The following is an 18,819-nucleotide window of genomic DNA, read 5'->3' on the forward strand; positions in this document are numbered from 1 at the left end:
TTTCTTCATCCCTGATTGCACCCAGGTGTGTGCTCTTTATTTTTATTTTTTATTTCTTGTGGTACTGGGGTTTGAATCGACGGGCATTCTACCTCTGACCTATACCTTCAGCCTTATGTTTTAATTTGAAACAATGTCTTGCTAAGTTGCTGAGGCCATCTATGATGAACTTGTGATCTCCCTGTTTCAGCCTCCCAAGCACTGGGATTGTAAATGTGTGCCACCATGCCTGGTCTTCTTCCTAGCTTATAAAATTGTTTTAGTTTGCATATTGTCTCTTAAGTTGCTGAGGCTGGCTTCAAACGTAACACTCTTCTTGCCTTAAGCCCACGGAGTGAGTAGTTAGGAGCCGTGCACCACCATGTTTGGCAAATTTGTTTTAGTGACTTGGTTGAAATTAACAGTAAGTTTTCTTCTATTAATGGAAGTGACTCACCTGTTTGTTGTAGTCCATACCATGTTTTAGTTCTCTTTTAAATGCCAGGTGAAATTAGGAGCTGAAAGCTAGGTAGAAATAATAAAACCTTAAAACTGAAGTGCTGCCAGGCTTGGTGGCGCATGCTTGTAATCCCAGCATTTGGGAGGCTAAGAGTGGAGGATCGCAGTTTGTGGACATCCTCAGTTACTTAGGCTCTTTGTACCCAGTGAGACCCTGTTTCAAAATAAAGAATGAAAAAATAAAGCTGTAAGTGTAGCTCAGAGGTAGAATACTCCTGGGTTCCATCCCCAGTACCCTGGTACCATTTCCTACTAAACAGTTTCATATTAGGTTTTTCATAAGCAAATTTTGTGTTGTTTCAGTTTCAGGGAGGCAGTAACCATGTATTTTTGTCAAGCATTTCATTTGAGTTAAATATTAAGAAGTTGGGCCAGGTGTGTGGGCCGGGTGTGGCAGCGCACACTTACAATCTTGGTACTTGTAAGGCTGAGATAGGAGGATGGGGGTTCAACGCCAGCCTCAGCTACTTAGGCCCTCCGCCACTTAGTGAGACCCTGTTTCAAAATAAAGAATAAAAATAGGACTGGCGGTGTAGCTTGGAGGTAAAATGCCCTCGGGTTCAATCCCCACTACCAGACCGGGGTGGGGGGAGGGATTAAGTTGAGAGAGGAATGTGATTGATAAGGTGTGTGTTGAATTTTTTTTTTAATGTTACTGGAGACTGGATTCTGGGGCGTTCTACCTCTGAGCTACACCCCCAGTCCGACTTTATTATTTAAAAACTGGTTCTTACTAAATCGTTGAGAGTTGTGGTCCGTCCTCATCCTCTCAAGTACAGGGATTATTGGCATGCACCACCACACCTGGCTATTTTTACTTTTGAAACAGGTTCTTGCTAGGTGGTTGAGAGTCTTGTTACTGAGGCTATCTTTGTACCTGTGATAACTCCTGTCTCAGCCTCCCAACTACTGGAATTACATGTGTGTTCCTGGTTTGAAATATTTTCTGATATGAGATCTATTTTTTCTTATTTTTGTCATAGTGAAAGTCATTGGTACAAGTAGAAGGTAAAAGAACTTGCATTATTATGTTTCTTCTGTATAGAATGTTTCTAAAAGTTATTGAATAGTAATGTTGAAGATTTAAAAATTGTTTAACAGGAAGAATGGTAATGAACTGTTTTGCAAAAATTGGTAGTTTCCAGAATGCAATAAGATACTCAATTCTTGAATGAAAATTCAAAGTGTAGCCAGGTATGGTGGGGCATACCTGTAAGCCCAGCTACTTGTGAGTCTTCAGGCAGAAGGATCAAAAGTTCAGGCCAGTCTTTTCAACTTAGTTGAAAACGTGACTGAAAATTAAAAGTTTTGAAAGGGCTGGAGATGTAGCGCACTTGGTAGACTACTCGTCTAGCATGAAGTCCCCACCACTGTGCCATTAAAAAGAAAATTCGTTTGTATTCTGTACATTCTCAAAATGAAATAATTTTGGTTCTTTTAAGCTTCGCTTTCTCCAGTGTTTTGTTTTCATTTTGCTCAAAACTAAATAAATAGGGAAAGCATACTACATATTTAAGAAGTGTCCTATTTATTTATTTATTTATTTGCGGTACTAGGGATTGAACTTGGGCATTCTACCTCTGAGCTATACCCTTAGCCTGATTTTTTTTTTTTTTTTTTTGTACTGGGGTGGAACTCAGGGGCTTTCCACCTCCAGGCTATATGCCCAGACCTATTTTATATTTTATTTGGAAACAGGGTCTCACTAAGTTGCTGAGAACCTCACTAAGTAGCGGAGGCTGGAGGCTGGCTTTGAACCTGTGTGATCCTCCTGTCTCAGCCTCCCAAGTGCGGGGATTATAAGCGTGAGTCACCACACCCCACTTAACCCGATTTTTTTTTTTTTTTTTTTTGAAATAGGGTCTCAACAAGTTGAGGTTTTCACTAAGTAGCCAAGGCTGGCCATGAACCAGCAATCCTCCTGTCTTAGCCTCTCAAGTACTGGGATTACAAGTGTGTGCCACCACACCTGGTTAAGAGTGCCCTTTAGAGACGTATTTTTGACAAAAAGATTTCTGCTGTTAGCTGGGCGTGGTGGCGCACGCTTTTAATCCCCGCGCTTGGGAGGCGGAGACAGGAGGATCCTGCAGGTTCAAAGCCACCCGCTCTGGCTTAAGAGACCCTGTTTCCAAATAAAAATATAAAATAGGTCTGAGAGTGTAGCCCAGAGTTAAAAGGGTTCCATCCCCAGTACCACAAAAAAAAAAAAAGATTTCTGTTATTAAGATATTATGTGTCAGTTCACAAACCATAAAATACTAAAAACTTTTAAGCAATTCAGTATATGCATTTAGTAGACTAGCACCTTAGTGAGACCCTGTCTTAAAATAAAAGGACTGGCAGTGTATCTCAGCAGTTAGACTGCGTTGAGTTCAGTCCTTAGTACTGTGTTAAAAAAGCTATGATGTAGCCAGGCGTGGTGGCGCACACTTGTAATCCTCGTGCTTGGGAGGCTGAAGAAGGAGGATCGTGCAGGTTCAAAGCCAGCCTCAGCTACTTAGTGAGACCCTGTTTCCAAATAAAATGTAAAATAGGTCTGGGAGTGTAGCCCGGAGGTAGAAGGTCCCTGGGTTCCATCCCCAGTACCACCAAAAAAAAAAAAAAGCTATGATGTAGATTATTATAATATGTACTTTTTGGGTGGTATGTTAGTATGTTCATAATTGGTAAGAAAAATGCCTTAAAAGTAATTTGGCTGATAATAGGATGCTGTTTTGTTTTTGTTTTAGATTGATATTTTGTTTGCAAGATTAGCACTGCAGACTATTCCAGAAGATTTGGACCTACGAGATGACAGTCTTCTTAAGAATTTAGATATCAGATGCATAAGAAGTCTTAATGGTATGTTAAGAAGCCTACTTTCTTTTGCATAGAGTTTTTACCAAATAAACAGATTTTTAATTTGCATTTTGTATTCAATCATCTGACAGCCATTTTGTTAATCCATAGTAAATCAAATAAAATGCACTTTACATAAAGATTACAGAGAAGTCTTTGGCAGTTTATTTTACCCATTGGTATCTTCCACTGTTACATCTGGTTTTGATGGTGCCTGGGAAGCTTAATGACTGTCTGACATTTGAACTATAGTGCTAGTGAGTTAGGTTTTACTCTGTAATCCTGATTAGTTTTGATCCTGATACTTTTTGTAATAGTATTGGTCATTAAATTAAGCCTTATATGGTGGTGTATGCCTGTAGTTCCAGCTCTTGATAGGCTGCCAGCCTCAGCAACTTAGTGTTACCCTGTCTCAAAAGTCAAAACAAGAAAAGGGCTGGGGCCAGGTGTGATGGTACATGGAGGAGCACAGGTTCATGGCCAGCCTCAGCTATTTATTGAGGCTCTTCACAACTTAATGAGTCTGTTTCAAAATAAAGAATAAAAAAATAGGCTGGGCGTGGTGGCGTACGCTTGTAATCCCAGCATTTGGGAGGCTGATACCAGAGGATTGCGTTTCGCAGACAGCCTCAGCTACTTAGGCCCTTTGCAACGCAATGAGGCCTGGTTTCAAAATAAAGAATAAAAAATAGGGCAGGAAGTGCAGCTCGGAGGTCAAATGTCCCTGGGTTCCATCCCCAGACCCACCAAAAAAAAAAAAAAAATAGAGCTGGGGGTATAGCTTAGAGGTGAGTGTCCTTGGGTTCAATCCCCCAGTCCTGCAAAGGAAGGGAGGGAGGGAGGGGGGTAGGTGGGAATGCAGTTTAATAGTAGAGCGTTACTGGTTTCAGTCTCCCCTCCCCCCCAAGTTAAAAATGTCTATTTTTGAACAATTTTATATTAGTATAGCCTCTTCTGCTCTTAACAATAGTTAAAGGAAGATTAAGTAGATTGAATTCTCAGTATATCTGGACAGAAAAAAAGTTTTAATAAGTTGAAAGTTTGAGATTAGGCAGAGTTCTGTTACTTGGGGTTAGGGCAGTGCTTGTGATAGGAGATAAATGCTTTGATTTCATACCTTTTGCCTCCCTTTTGAATTTAGGATTATTGCTTCTACCAAGTAAAAGTATTTAATTTGATATCAAACTCAAACTTTAGATGAGGCATTATCACTGTACTTTTGATGACTTAATGTTCTGTTTTTTCACTCCTGTCAATCAGGTTGCAGGGTAACCGATGAAATTTTACATCTAGTACCAAACATTGACAACTTCAGGTTAACTCTGAGAGCTATCAAACTGTGGGCCAAACGTGAGTTCAGAATTTGTTGGCTAGCTTATTAAAAGTGTTTAAATTTTTGTTCAACACTAATTATCTTTTTGCTTTTCCCTTACCAACAGGCCACAACATCTATTCCAATATATTAGGTTTCCTCGGTGGTGTTTCCTGGGCTATGCTAGTAGCAAGAACTTGCCAGCTTTATCCAAATGCAATAGCATCAACTCTTGTACATAAATTTTTCTTGGTATTTTCTAAATGGTATGTTTTTAGATTATATTAAAATAAAATTGATTGTAGACACTGAAGTTTAGTCTTATTTCTATGACATTTCTGAGCTGGTTTCAGAATCCAATTTTAGTTCATGATATTATCATCTAGGTAGCCTCGGAGACCACATTGTATATAAAATGGCAAACCTGAACTCCATTCCTTTTCCCTAGCTTTGCCAGGATAGTAAGGAAGATTCAATTTGTACTTAGTTGCATACACCTACTCTCCAGATAAACCCTGAATTTTGCCAAAGTCCAGTTCAGTTAATTAATTCTTAGGGATATTTGCTACTTTTGAATAAAACTCACAACACCCTTTTCACTTTTTAAATACATTTAAATCTGTAGGCCATTCATTTTTTGTCATTTTTTTCTTTCAGCTGTTTGTTTTTATTTTTGGTAAAATATTAAAGATGTCAATTTTATATAAAGCTTTTGGGGTTTTTGTTTTTTTAGAACTGAGAATTGAACCCAGGTGTGTTCTCCCCTGGGGTACACCTTCAGTCCTTTTTATTTTTCATGTTGAAACGGGGTCTCACTAAGTTGCTGAGGCTGTCCTCGAACCTTTGATCCTCCTGTCTCAGCCTCCGCCTCCCAAATACTGGGATTACAGTCACCATGCCCACCTATACAAAGCTTTTTAAGACTAAATTAACATTAAATGTTTGCATAAAAGCAATTGCTAGACCCCTCAAGATTAGTTATTAACTCAGGAGAAATTTATTTTTAAAGTTCTCTTATTTCAAGATGTTCATATTTGTCAACTATGACTTTTAAGAAAAATAAGATTATTGCTATTTCATAATAGTTGCTTTGGCTCAAAGGTTCTTGGGTTTTAAACATGTTTAGAATTATCTTCCTCTCTTCTGAACAACTCATACTTTTTCTCCTGTAAAAATCATTGCTTTTTTTGTAGTGAATTTATGAAAAGTAGAGACACATAAAATAGAACTATGACACTTTTCAGTGCACATTTTGCTTTTTATGGTTTGATAGCACATTATTATATGTAATCAGTTGTGATAAGGAACATTAGAATTTCTTTTAAAGGTATATGTATATAAACACTGTTCAAGAAGCTAACCTTGTGGCAAATGTTTTCTATTTTTTTCTCTCCCATGAAAGACTCAAGTAGCTTTTTTTTTTTTTTTTTGCGGTACTGAGGATGGAACCTAGGGGCATTCTACCTCCAAGCTACACCCCCCCCCAGCCCTAGTTTTTAGTTTGTTTTTTTTTTAATTTTTGAAACAGGGTCTCACTGAGTTGCGAAGGGCCTCGCTGAGTAGCCGAGGTTGTCCACAAACCATGATCCTCCAGTCTCCGCCTCCCGGTTGCTGGGATTACAAGTGTGGCTTTCAAATAGCTAACTTAAAGATTGTTTCCTGTAAACATGTTCACATTAGACTTTTACTTACACTTGTTCATGATATAACCTTTAAGCCATGAAATAGAGAAGCATTGTTCTTTTTTTCTCATTTCTATTCTTTTGGCTATAATCAAAGGTAACTTTTTTTTATCCTCAATTTTCTTTGGATGTAGCTTTTGTATTTCAAGGGAGTTTATCATGTTCAAGGTTGAGCTAAACACACCAGATGTCTTGGATGGTCCTTCTTTGTTTAAATAATGTTTTATTCTTTTAGAGGCTTAGAAGATGTTTGATTTCAGTTAGAAAAAGTTACCAGATGGTTTAAATTCATAGTTAGGGGAGAAAAATATTTCAGGTAATATAACTTCAACAAAAGGAAGTGAGAGGTGATATATCAAGTGAAGGAAGAAGGATCACATTCACAAATGCTGTATGTTTAACAAAATACGTTCAGATGATGATATGTAGTAGTCTTATCAAGTGCTACAATCTTTTTAAACAGGGAATGGCCAAATCCAGTGCTATTGAAACAGCCTGAAGAATGCAATCTTAATTTGCCTGTGTGGGACCCAAGGGTTAGTGTATTATTTTTTCCCCTACAAATTCACACTGTGCAATAACAAGTAACGGTCATCTGCATAAACTCAGGGAGACTGTTCTGGCCTTGTACTATGAGTGGACATGTCCATATTAAACTTCCTCTAGATGATATCATCTATAATTGTCCTGATGTCAGAAGCACAATGATGTACCCTGTAAACCACATTTCATTGTTCATAGTTTTTAATACAGATTTCACTAACATTTTATTCTATATAGAACTACCTTGTAAGTCAAAGTTGTGTGGGCGTTTGTGCTTAAAAAAATAAAAGGATACTAAAAATCCCTGCTTTTTTTTTTTTTATTTGATCTAAGTATTTTGTTAAAACTACTGGGTTATTGTAGCAAAGCTGTTGCTTAATTGTTTATATGTGGCAGGTAACTTCTAAGCAATACCATTCTAATTACTATGATATAATTGTAAAAATTGGTTTAGGTATTTCAGAGATTATAAAAGCATGGTTGGCCCCGAAGAAGAGCTTCCATTTTCTTTCTTGGGAAGTTACAACATTTACTGCTTACATGTTTTAAATGTAGTAGTATGAGCTTCAGTAATTGAAAGAAATTTAGGTTTGAATAAGACTTTTTAGATTCTACAAATCTCCATTTTCTAAACTAAATTGCTACCTTATTATAACATCTGTTACATTTATTATAACATTCTGTTGAATTAGATCAAGCTGTACATTTTCAACTTTTCCAAGCATCAAGGCATTTCATTTTGAAGGGTGTGTTTATGGTTTCTTTTGTGGAAATACACCATTTAACAGTATACAGATTAACAGTTACTAAATCTATTATCTCTTAAAATGATACCAACATGGGCAGTATAGTTCCACTATGTTAATAAGCTTAAACTTTTTATAACCTAAGGGTATATTAAAAACATAGTTTTCATCTTGCTTAAAATTAGTTTTACACAAAATACCCTATGACCTTTCACTGAAACATAATTGCGTGTACATCCCCATTTCTGTGGTTGAATAAAGAAAAATGTAGTAGAACCTTTTTTGGTTAGCAGGCACACTATTCCTAGTAAGGTTGCCAAAATAGTTATGCCCATATGATTGAAACAAACCATTAATTTAGACCAAATTTCTGATCTGTAAAGAATTGCTATAAAACTATGTCTTCTTAAGGTTTCTCTTTCTCAACTCCAGCTGTGAATGAAATAAGATTTAATCATTTGGTTCAGTTTAACAAGGGATAAAAAGTCCAAGTATCTGTTGCATATATACTTGAAGAAACTGATTGGCTGTTGTTGTATGTAGGTAAATCCCAGTGATAGGTACCATCTTATGCCTATAATTACACCAGCATACCCACAACAGAACTCCACGTACAATGTGTCCGTTTCAACACGGATGGTCATGGTTGAGGAGTTTAAACAAGGTAAGTGCTTATCCTTAATGTTCTATATACATGAAGGATTCCCCTGCCCGTTGTAGACCCACTATTCGGCTATGCAATTATTTGAAGAAAGTATTCACTCAAATGGATTTGGGTGTTCATTTTCTTATAATAGTGTATATTTGAGAGATGACTCATTTTAACCTTTTTAGGTAATTTAGTTTTGATTGTATGTTTAAAGATTAACCAATACAACTGTTGCTGGGCCATTTTCTGCTGGTTTGTTGCTATACCATTGCCTTATAAAATTATAAATGATACAGCACTTTGTCTACTGGGTGACATGAGGGATGTTTATACTCCTGGGAAAGATCTCTGAATAGGGCCAAGGCCAGACAGCCCATTTTAGAAAACCCTGAACTTTTTGTTTTGTAAATTTGAAGATGTAGCTACTGTCAACCGGTTTTTTGATAAAAGTAACTAGAATAGCATTATTTTGTTGATTGAAGTCAGTCAAGGAATTAGAGAAAAAAAAACTGTACAAGTATCAGCTTTAAATTTATACGTTTAAAAATTATTTTGTCCAAGAGTCTTTTATTGGGAACGTACCTTGGTCTTGCTCATACAAACCTTGCTCATACAAAGTGGCTCTCAAAATCTTTTTGGGAAAATAATATATATATGACTGTGCTCTTAAGCCATAAACTAAAACTATTATTTAAATTTAAGGATTTAGGAATGTAACATGCATGTATAGGTATGTTTAAGATTATTTAATAAAATTCTAGATTGTTAGATTAAAGCATGCAAACATTTTAATATGTTTTTAATTTAGGTCTTGCTATCACAGATGAAATTTTGCTGAGTAAGGCAGAGTGGTCCAAACTTTTTGAAGCTCCAAACTTCTTTCAAAAGTACAAGTATGTATTTTAAGGCATGTTGGACATGTTCTCTTAAGTAATGGTGTAATGGTAGCATATTTGTGTGTTCCTGCTAAATTAAATAGTTTTGAATTTCCCTTCTTTTTAACACAGTAGGTACCATTTTTAGTAAGCTCCTTATTTTCCCTTTGTCAGTTGTAATGCATGGCCCCTACAGATTTTCTGCCTCATCTAACCCAGCTCTTACTGCATTTATAGCAGTATGAGTTCTGTAGGCCTTTGTCAGTGCTGATCATAACAGGAAATCTGTATAACTTGGCAAGTGGATGGACTGCTAAGATCTTCTGCAGTTAAGATTTTCTATAAAGTGAGTGAGTGCACCCTGGTGCATACCTTATAATCCCAGCTACTTGGGAGGTTGAGGTTGAAGAAGTGTTAAATTCAAGGCCAGCCTGGGCAATTTAGTCAGACCTCGTTACAAAATAAAAAGGGCTGTGGATGGAACTCAGTGGTAGAATGCCCTGGGTTCAATTCCTAGTACTGGTACCCATACACACGTACAACGTAATTTCATTAATTCTGTAAACTTATTTACAGAAGATTTTTTATAACATTGACTTAACTAATAAAATGTCAGTATGTGCCAATTTAGTGGTTCACGTAGTTACAGCACATTAGTAATGTCCTACCATTTCCCCACAATGTTAAGCATTTTCAAGTATTTCTGCTTACAGTTATCTTGAGATTTAAGTGGGTGTGGTAATTTTTGCTGATGGTTTTAATATAATGGTTTAATTACCTTAGTCAGGTCTAAAGCCTCATTGTGTTGGTTTGATGAAAAATGTAAGTTATAATAAATTTTGTTTTTTAAAAAGAGAAACATGGACTTGCACTTTTATTTGCCCTCGGCTGGAACTTTGCCAAAGTCCCACTTAAAATTTTTTAATGCTCGAAACTTTCCTCCTCATTTGGTCATGTGTTGGATTGTGTTTTGTAATAATCTAGGCAAGATTACTTTATACTATTTCCCCAATTAAAAAGAATGATGACCTTCATGATGTCTCTGTGTTTTGTTTCTGTATCTTGCATGAAAAATAACAGAACCAGCTTAATTATTGTGTTCTGGGACCACTATGTTGTCAGCTAAAATACGAATAGGATATTATTGAATACGTTTTCCCCATAAATTGTGCTTTCCATTTGGCAGATAATTTTTTTTAACTAATCATCTCTGAACATTTAATTAACATGTATACTGATACTTTAAAAACTACAATGTGGAACTTAGATGTAAGGAGAAAAATAAAGGTCTTACATAAAAGTGTCAGCATATCCTAGGTTGCACACACCTGTAATCCCAGCGACTCGGAAACTTGAGGTAGGATGATTGCAAGTTTGAGGTCAGCCTTGCCAACTTAGGTATATCCTGTCTCATAGAGTTCAGAATGTGGGTTCAATCCCCAAGTACCACCCAAATAAAGTATCAGCATCTCATAATTCCTGGCAATCAAACATAAATTATTTTTCTAATTTCCTTATATGAGTTACAAGGGGAATCTAATGCAGTTCTTGAAAACAGCTCCTTAAAAGTAAATGGCTACCAGGCGTGGTGCTGCAGACTTGTACCCAGTGCTTGGGAAGCTGAGACTTGAGCTTGGGGAGGATCACAGGTTCAAGGCCAGCCTTAGGAACTTAGGTCCTCAGCAATTTAGTGAGACCCTCTTGAAAAATAAAAAATAAAATAGGACTTAGGGTATAGTTCAGGGGTAGAATGGCCCTGAGTTCAGTCCCCAGTACCACCAAAAAAGGTGACTTCCTTCACTTTAAGAAAGACTAATCAAAATTGAACAAACTGCCATTCATTTCATTTTAGTAAATTCGACATTAAAATGTTTTTTTTAAAGTGTGCTTAATGTGTCTTAAAATTTTTTTAATTCTTTGTTAGTACTTATAAAGTCTTTGACAAAAGAGATTACACAGTATTTTTACTGAATCTTGAAGCAGTCAAGTATTTTTGAGTTATTAAAGACTAACATATGAGGAAGTAGCAATGAATTTATTTCAAGAAAACAAATTGCTCTCAAGTGTCCTGAGGAAACTAAGGCTTGGAAACATGATGCTGGGTTAATTTTATCTGTACCAAATTGTATGTCTATTTTTGTTTTAAAAAAATGTCTTTTTGAGGTGATGACTGTCACTAGGTTTTTTGAGTTACTTACAGATGCTAATTTTTAAAATATATTTTCTATGAAATGTCCCTAAGATTGGCTATACAACTGGATGTAAATCCTAACTTTTCTGTGACTGAGAATTGGTTAAGGCTTATTTGAAGCATATATTGGAAATATTACCATTTGGTATGTGTTAAGTTTTAAGTTGTGTGAAATATGTCTGCTATTTTTGGAAGAGTGGTAACCATGGAAGAAATTTCATTTGTCTTAAAAAGCAGTGTGATCCTCTTCCAGAAAGAGAAATTAGCCTGCCTTGAGAAAAAAGGGTAACATTGTTCTGTAAAGTTATGGACTTCTAAGGAAATTATATTTCTTCTTTAAGGTATTTAACTTTGCACTTAATAACTAGCAGTAAAGAAAGTTGATGACCTTAGGGAATGATTGTATTCATATCGGGCATTAAAATTTCTTTAGGAAACAGGAAGTAAAGTTACTGGGGGAAGTCAGTTTAAGAGTAGTTTATATTTTTGTTAAAATACATATGTATACTTTAGCCTTAAAATATGTAAGATTGGGCTGGGATGTAGCTCAGTGGCAAAGTGCTTGCCTGGCAAGTGCACCACCCTGGGTTCGATCCCCAGTCCAGAAAGACCCCCCCCCCCCAAATGTAAGAAATTAGTGCACTGTAACTTGGTTTTGAAGTACTTAAAGATGGGAATTGCAAGGGTTTTTGACTGGCTGAGGAGGAGTAGTTCTTTTTTCAGCGTTTAAATCTGAGCTGATCTACTTGGGTAAACTGCAGAGATGAAATGGCAAGGAGACCCACTTGTTGAAAACAACTTAGTATAATGACTAAATTTAAATGTTAAGACTTTGTATGTTTTAGTCAGGGTTTTTTATAGTTGAATTTTATAGAAGGTGTTTGAATTTGTAAGTTTAGGAAAAAAGATAATGGCAGTTACATCGACAAGTGTGTCATGGAGGCATTTCATAATTGATGTGTTCAGTGGTGAAATAGAGTATCAAATTTTTTGGTACTGCAACAATGATATAGATTAGAAGTGCTTCTGCTTGGTTTTTGTGATCTCAGAACTTAGGAATTGAGTAACACTTCTGGTTTTAAGAGTTAAATATTTACGTTTTTAAGAGAATGAGGTTTGGGATTTTTTTAAATTTCTTGGATGAGTGTTTTCCTTATGACAGATTCAAATGTTTGCAGTTTATTTCTCTTAATATATTTCATATTAATTCAAATGTGTTTAAATGTGACTAAGAACATTTTTCATGAACTTTATCATGAATACTTAAGTGTAACTTAATATTTTACCTAAATGCCAATATATGCATATTTGTATAAACACACAGAAAAAGTATCCCCTTTCAGTAAGAATTGATTAGCCATCAAAACCTGAATTGCAGCCGGGCTTGGAAGGCGGAGACAGGAGCATCGCTCAGGTTCGAAGCCAGCCGCGCTGGCTTAAGAGACCCTGTTATCAAATAAAAATATAAAAATAGGTCTGGGAGTGCGCCCGGAGGTAAAAGGGCTTCCAGGAACCCCAGTACCACAAAAACAAAAACAACTTGAATTGCTAACATATTCAAAGGGATTGTATATTATGCCTTTATAAATACAGAACATTGCCGGGCGTGGTGGCGCACGCTTGTAATTCCCGCTCTTGGGAGGCGGAGACAGGAGGATCGCGCAGGTTTGAAGCCAGCCGCGCTGGCGTAAGAGACCCTGTTTCAGAAATATAAAATAGGTCTGGGAGTGTAGCCCGGAGGTAGAAGATCTTCCAGGAACCCCAGTACCACCAAAAATAAATAAATAAATAAATAAATAGATACAGAACATTGTGCTGCACCATTTAGAAACCATGTTTTTGTCTCTGACAGGTTTGTGTTTGAGGTTTTGTGTGCATGCCTGAGTTTTATACTCTATTTAAGTCTGTTAAAAGTTGCTGTACTTTGTGAGAGAGCTCTTCATCTCATTATTATTTTTCTTTATTATTTTCTCCTAAATCAGTTTACTCTTTTTCATAACTTAGGAACCTAAAAATCAGGTTACTGAGCTTGTAAAGATTATGTTTAATTTAGGGCAAGTATGTGTTTTTTTGCTTGTAAAATGCATGAGCTTTTAATGCTTTAATCAACTTGATGTGTTTATTTTATATGTTCCCAGCCAATGCTGATCAAATGGGAAAGGAAGTATTGGTCTCTCTGGATTTGAACTTCATATTTACATATTATTTGCATATTTTCACACATGCCTAATTTTTTACAGATTTACCTGTTATAAATACTTTAAATCTCCAGCTTTATGTTAGTACGATAGGTATTGTTAATCCATTTTACAGGTGTATGCACAAGTATTACAACTTTTTTTCAAGTGTGTTTGAGCATAACTATTAAGTAATCAATTGGGGTTTTATTACGGAATATTGTTTAAATTTTTAAATTTATAAGGTGTTCTTTAGCTTTTTTTTTTTTTTTTTGTGGTACTGGGGATTGAACCCAGGGACATTCTTACCTCTGAGCTTTACTCCTAGCCTTGTTTTGCATTTTGAAACAGGATCTCACTAGGTTGATGAGTCTCACTACTTGCTGAGGCATTCCTCACACCTGTGATCCTCCTGTCTCAGCCTCCCAATAGTGGGATTATAGGTTTGTGTTACCACGCCCAGCTCTTTAACCTTTTAAAAATTGTCCTGAAAGTGACATATGTTTTGGAACTCCAGGTGGTAGTATTTTCCTGTTGCTAGGCTAGATTTTTGCTTTTGGGTAGAAGCACACAAAACATTAGAAGTGTTTCAAACTTTTTGAGAGTAAGATAATCTGAAAATTTGGTCATTAATTTTCCTAAGAAGTACCTATAGTAGAAAATGGTGTCAGTTTGTGTTTTGAGGTAGTTTCTGTACACTTACAAAATGGATATGGGGGAGAGCTTATTGGACCAAACTTTATTAGTTGGAGGAACATAAATTATAGTAATGCTACTTGTGATATAAGTAGTTTTGAAAAGACTTAAAAACAGGTATTTGGTAGTTTTCTGAAATACAAACTCCATTTTGGATGGGATTGAATTTTTAATGGAAATTAGATTGTGTGTGTTTGTGTGTGTGCAAGAATAGTGGTATGTTTGTCACAGAAATTTGTACTACTTGGGAAAATCATGGGGCCTGATTTCAGCATGTAGTTTAATTTTCTCTCACTTAATATTAATTAGGAAGCCTGATTTTTTGAAGCTATTCTTGAAGTTACTGTTTTAGTGGCCACATTGTTGTGGCCAAGCCCTCCTGTTGTTTCCAGTAAACATTTTCTTAGGAGGCATGTGTGAGTGAGTAGCTCTTTAGTTTTATAGGGAGTCACTGAAGGTAATCATCATGTTTATTCAGACTCAGTAAATTCAGCTGCTGTTTTGTAAAAAGTCAGGATTATTTTTTCAGAAAAACTCAAGTCAGTGGCAGGAACGTGGATTTACTTATTTTATGTGCATATGGAGATTGCAGCCCGCCAAATTGGTGTTGATCTGTAAATGTCATGAAGCTTAACTACATTATGGTTTTAAGATCCAGTACAAAGCATGTAAATAAAATAAATAGCATGTTGTCTTTATCTTCAAAGGCATTATATTGTGCTTCTAGCAAGTGCACCAACGGAAAAACAACGCCTAGAATGGTGAGTAGTAAGAGTAGATTTCATAGAAAAATGTCAAAGTGATCCAGATAGCCACAGAACAGCAGGAGATGGGGAGTCCTGGAAACACCGTATTTGGTTGGTCTTAGTCATAAATGGAGCATTACTGCTTCTGATGGAAGTATAGGAATTGGGTACCCCTGTGCTGCAGTTTATTGGTTTTATTTACATACCATTTTAATTTTATTTCAGCTTTCTAGTTTCTCCTCAAATATTTGTGGGCTGTTTTTTTTTTTTTTTTTTTTTCTCCCTCAGGTTTGCATGAAGCATGCCTTGGTTCTTATTTCTCCCCAGTTCTGCCTTTTTGGGTAGAATACAAAGCTTTTTTGTTGTTGTTTTGGGGAATATAGTTCACCCCGTTCAACTGGCTTGGTGTATGTTTTAAGTTTTATGGTCTTTATATTATTATTTTACATAAAAATTTGATTTTCAACATGAAGTCAACCAAAACTTCTCATTAATACTAGTGACATTTGTTCAGGGTGGGCTTGGTGGAATCAAAAATACGAATCTTGGTTGGAAGTTTGGAGAAGAATGAATTTATTACACTGGCTCATGTGAATCCCCAGTCATTTCCAGCACCCAAAGAAAATCCTGACAAGTAAGCACTCCTAATTTTCTCATCTTTTATTCTTAGAAAATTGTATAGGCAATTGCATCTATTCTGTTGATCATTTATAGCTCAAACAAATTTGGAGCTGGGAGGAGTGGCACATAGACCAGTAAATACATGGGTAGCTGAGGTTTCAGGCCAGCCCCAGCAACTTAGGGAGAGAGACCTGTCTCAAAATTGAATAGGGCTGGTGGTAGAATTCCTTTGGGCTCAACTTCCAGAACAAAAAACAAACACATTTTATATACATGTATTTTAATATATAGGTGAAAGGATCACGTAAAGATTTTGTTAATATAAAATAATCTGAGTAGATTTTTTCCTCATCACAAAAAAGAATTATTTGAACTTTCTACAATTTTTTGATTATTGCAATCTTTTTGTGGGGGGGGGATTCTACTCCTGAGCTATATTACTAACCCTATTTTATTTTAATTAATTAATTTTAATTTTTGTGTGTGGTATTTAGGATTGAACCCAGGGGCATTCTACCTCTGAGCTATACCCCCAGCCCTATTTTCTTTTCATTTTTTCTTTTTATTTTGAAGCAGAGTCTCACTAGGTTGATGAGAATCTTACTAATTGTTGAAGCTATCCTCAACTCTGCAGTCCTCTTGTTTCAGCCTCCCAAGTACTGGGATCACAGATGTGTACCACCATGTTCCGCTTAATTTTTATTTTGAAGTAAGGTCTTGCTAAGGTGCTGAGGTGGCCTCACGGATCTGCGATCTTCCTGTCTCAGCCTTCTGAGTACTGGGATTGTGTCGGCATGCACTACCACGCCCTGCTACTGTAATCCTAATTTGTTTGCTTTTATTTTATCCTTTTTTTTTTTTTTTTGGTGCTGGGGATTGAACCCAGGGGCATTCTACCTAAAAATTATACCTTGATCCAGTTTTAATTTTTATTTGGAAACAGGGTCTCACTAAGTTGCTGAGGCTGGCTTTGAACCTACGATCCTCTTGTCTCAGCCTTCCAAGTACTGGGATTACAAGCATGCACCACGATGGCTAGCTTTGCAATCTAAATTTAAAAATTAATCCTCTATTCTGTAGATATAATGTTGTGTTCAAAATAGTGGAATCAACCAGTTATTCTGTAATGATGCTATAGTGAAATTATGTATCCTTATATATTGAATTTTAAATTTAAGAAATATAAATTTTGAATTAAAAATTTTACATGTAGAAAATTTTGTTTCAGATTTTTCTAAAAAGCATTAATCTCTCCCCTTCATTAGTTACATTTTTTTTCCTCTCATTTCAGTGATTTTTTGAACTTTAGAATAATCACTAACATACAGGCCAGGTGTGGTGGCTCATGCCTATAAACCCTAGCTACTTGGGAATTGAGGCAAAGAGGTTTGCGAGTTTGAGGCCAGCCTAGGAAACTTAATGAAGCACTATCTCAAAAAGAAATGTTATCAGACTGGGGATTTAACTCAGTGGTAGAGTACCCTTGGTTCAGTCCCACTACCATACACATACAAGTTATACAAATGAGTATACTTTGAAAGTCCAATTCTTTATAGCAGTAGGCCAATATTGGGTTGGACTTTAGAGTTTTGATGCAGTTTGGGTTTAGAACTTACTTTGCACACATTTGTATTACAGAGTTTACCCACATGTCCTGGTTGCCGATCTGCTCATGGCTATGATTTCATGTGTACTAATAAACTGGTAATGTTCTTTGCAGGGAAGAATTTCGCACAATGTGGGTGATTGGGTTAGTGTTTAAAAAAACAGAGAACTCTGAAAACCTCAGTGTTGATCTCACGTATGACATTCAGTCTTTCACAGATACAGGTATGTCTGTTGAGTAACCAGCATTTAGGTGCCCCCGTTTGAAGTTTGTCTTGATGTGCCAAATGCTTAGTGATGTTTGCAATAAGTCTTGAGACTTCTTGGGAATGTCGAGCAGTGATTATTAGCATAGTCCAGTGGTTTGGGTGAGTAGTTTCAGTGGTGTCTCGTACACTTTCTCTGTGTGATAGACCTTAGTTAACACGGAGTCGTTTTCATTTTAGTTTCTTCTCAATTTAGGAAATTAGACATAACCTGAATCTGACAAAGTTGACTTATCTATAAGACTCAGTCTGTTTTACTTCCTCAGTCGTCTTGAACCTTAGACATGATAAGCTGGACTTCTGATAACTGGAAGACGTTTTTCTTATGTGTTAAATACTGATTTAAGTGTTAATTGCTTTGTGTCCTGCTGGGCGTAGTGGCGCAGGCTTGTAATCCCCGCGCTTGGGAGGCCGAGACAGGAGGATTGTGCGGGTTCGAAGCCAGCCTCAGCTACTGAGTGAGGCTCTCAGCAACTTAGTGAGACCCTGCTTCTAAATAAAACATGAAATAGTTTTGGGAGTATAGTCCAGAGGTAGAAAACCCTTGGGTTCCACCCTCAGTACCACAAAAAAGTGTTGTTTCAACAAAACACCAAATTATGGCTGTATTTGACAGAATCTAAGGCTGTTTTGTAGATTTATAACTTTAGAGAAATGGTAAATTTGCACAGGCACAACTATATATCTTCCCTAAGCACTAATTCTGTTCTCGGTCAAACATTTTAATTAGTAAGTGATATTTTAGCTCTCCACTGTGAGTTTCCCCTTATGAACACCAACTTACTAACAAACAAGAGAGAAAAAATTGGGACAGTTTATTAAAAAGTCAGCCTCATACTGGATGCACTGGTGTGTGCCTCTCAGGACTTGGGAAGCCGAGACAAGTGAATTGCAAGTGTGAAGACAGCAAGAGCTTGTTGCAAAAAAAAAAAGTCAGGGTATAGTTCAGAAGTAGAACACCCCTGGGTTCAGTGTACCCTCTCCCTACACATAAAGGTATCATATGCTAATTGAGATGGAAAGGAGAAATAAAAGGAACAATATGAGTCTCATCTAGTTTCACTTTCTACAGTTGGATTCTAGGTCAGCCACAGTCCTTAAATATTAAATGGAAAATTCTAGAAATAAGCAGTTATCAAGTTTAAAAGTATGTGCTGTTGAGAGCAGCATGTTGACCGCTGTGCCCTTGGTCCCTAATGTCCACATCCTAAGTGCCAGCTGTCTGTTCGTCACTCAGTAACCAGCTAAGGTACCGGACAATCACAGTATTGTAGTGTTTGTAACCTTTACAGACTAGCTTGATGCCTGATGTTTTTACCTTTGACATCTCATAAAACAAAGGCATTATTTCATCTTATATTATCACATGAAGAG

At 36.5% G+C, this 18,819-nt stretch overlaps 1 protein-coding gene across 1 annotated transcript in view; it reads left to right on the top strand.

The window, feature by feature from the left end:
- PAPOLA (poly(A) polymerase alpha) overlaps positions 1-18,819 on the top strand; it is a gene marked incomplete at its 3' end in the record, with an annotated part of 73,359 nt that overhangs the window by 26,682 nt on the left and 27,858 nt on the right. The window contains exons 7-15 of the mRNA XM_080707625.1: positions 3,228-3,339; positions 4,597-4,686; positions 4,776-4,914; positions 6,794-6,866; positions 8,163-8,283; positions 9,077-9,161; positions 14,915-14,968; positions 15,468-15,587; positions 17,295-17,404. Coding sequence (XP_080563751.1) covers positions 3,228-3,339; positions 4,597-4,686; positions 4,776-4,914; positions 6,794-6,866; positions 8,163-8,283; positions 9,077-9,161; positions 14,915-14,968; positions 15,468-15,587; positions 17,295-17,404 — 904 coding nt within the window. The remainder of the gene's footprint in view (positions 1-3,227; positions 3,340-4,596; positions 4,687-4,775; positions 4,915-6,793; positions 6,867-8,162; positions 8,284-9,076; positions 9,162-14,914; positions 14,969-15,467; positions 15,588-17,294; positions 17,405-18,819) is intronic.

This window comes from Muscardinus avellanarius, assembly GCF_963383645.1.
Source record: "Muscardinus avellanarius genome assembly, chromosome: 12".
NCBI classification, from domain to species: Eukaryota; Metazoa; Chordata; class Mammalia; order Rodentia; family Gliridae; genus Muscardinus; species Muscardinus avellanarius.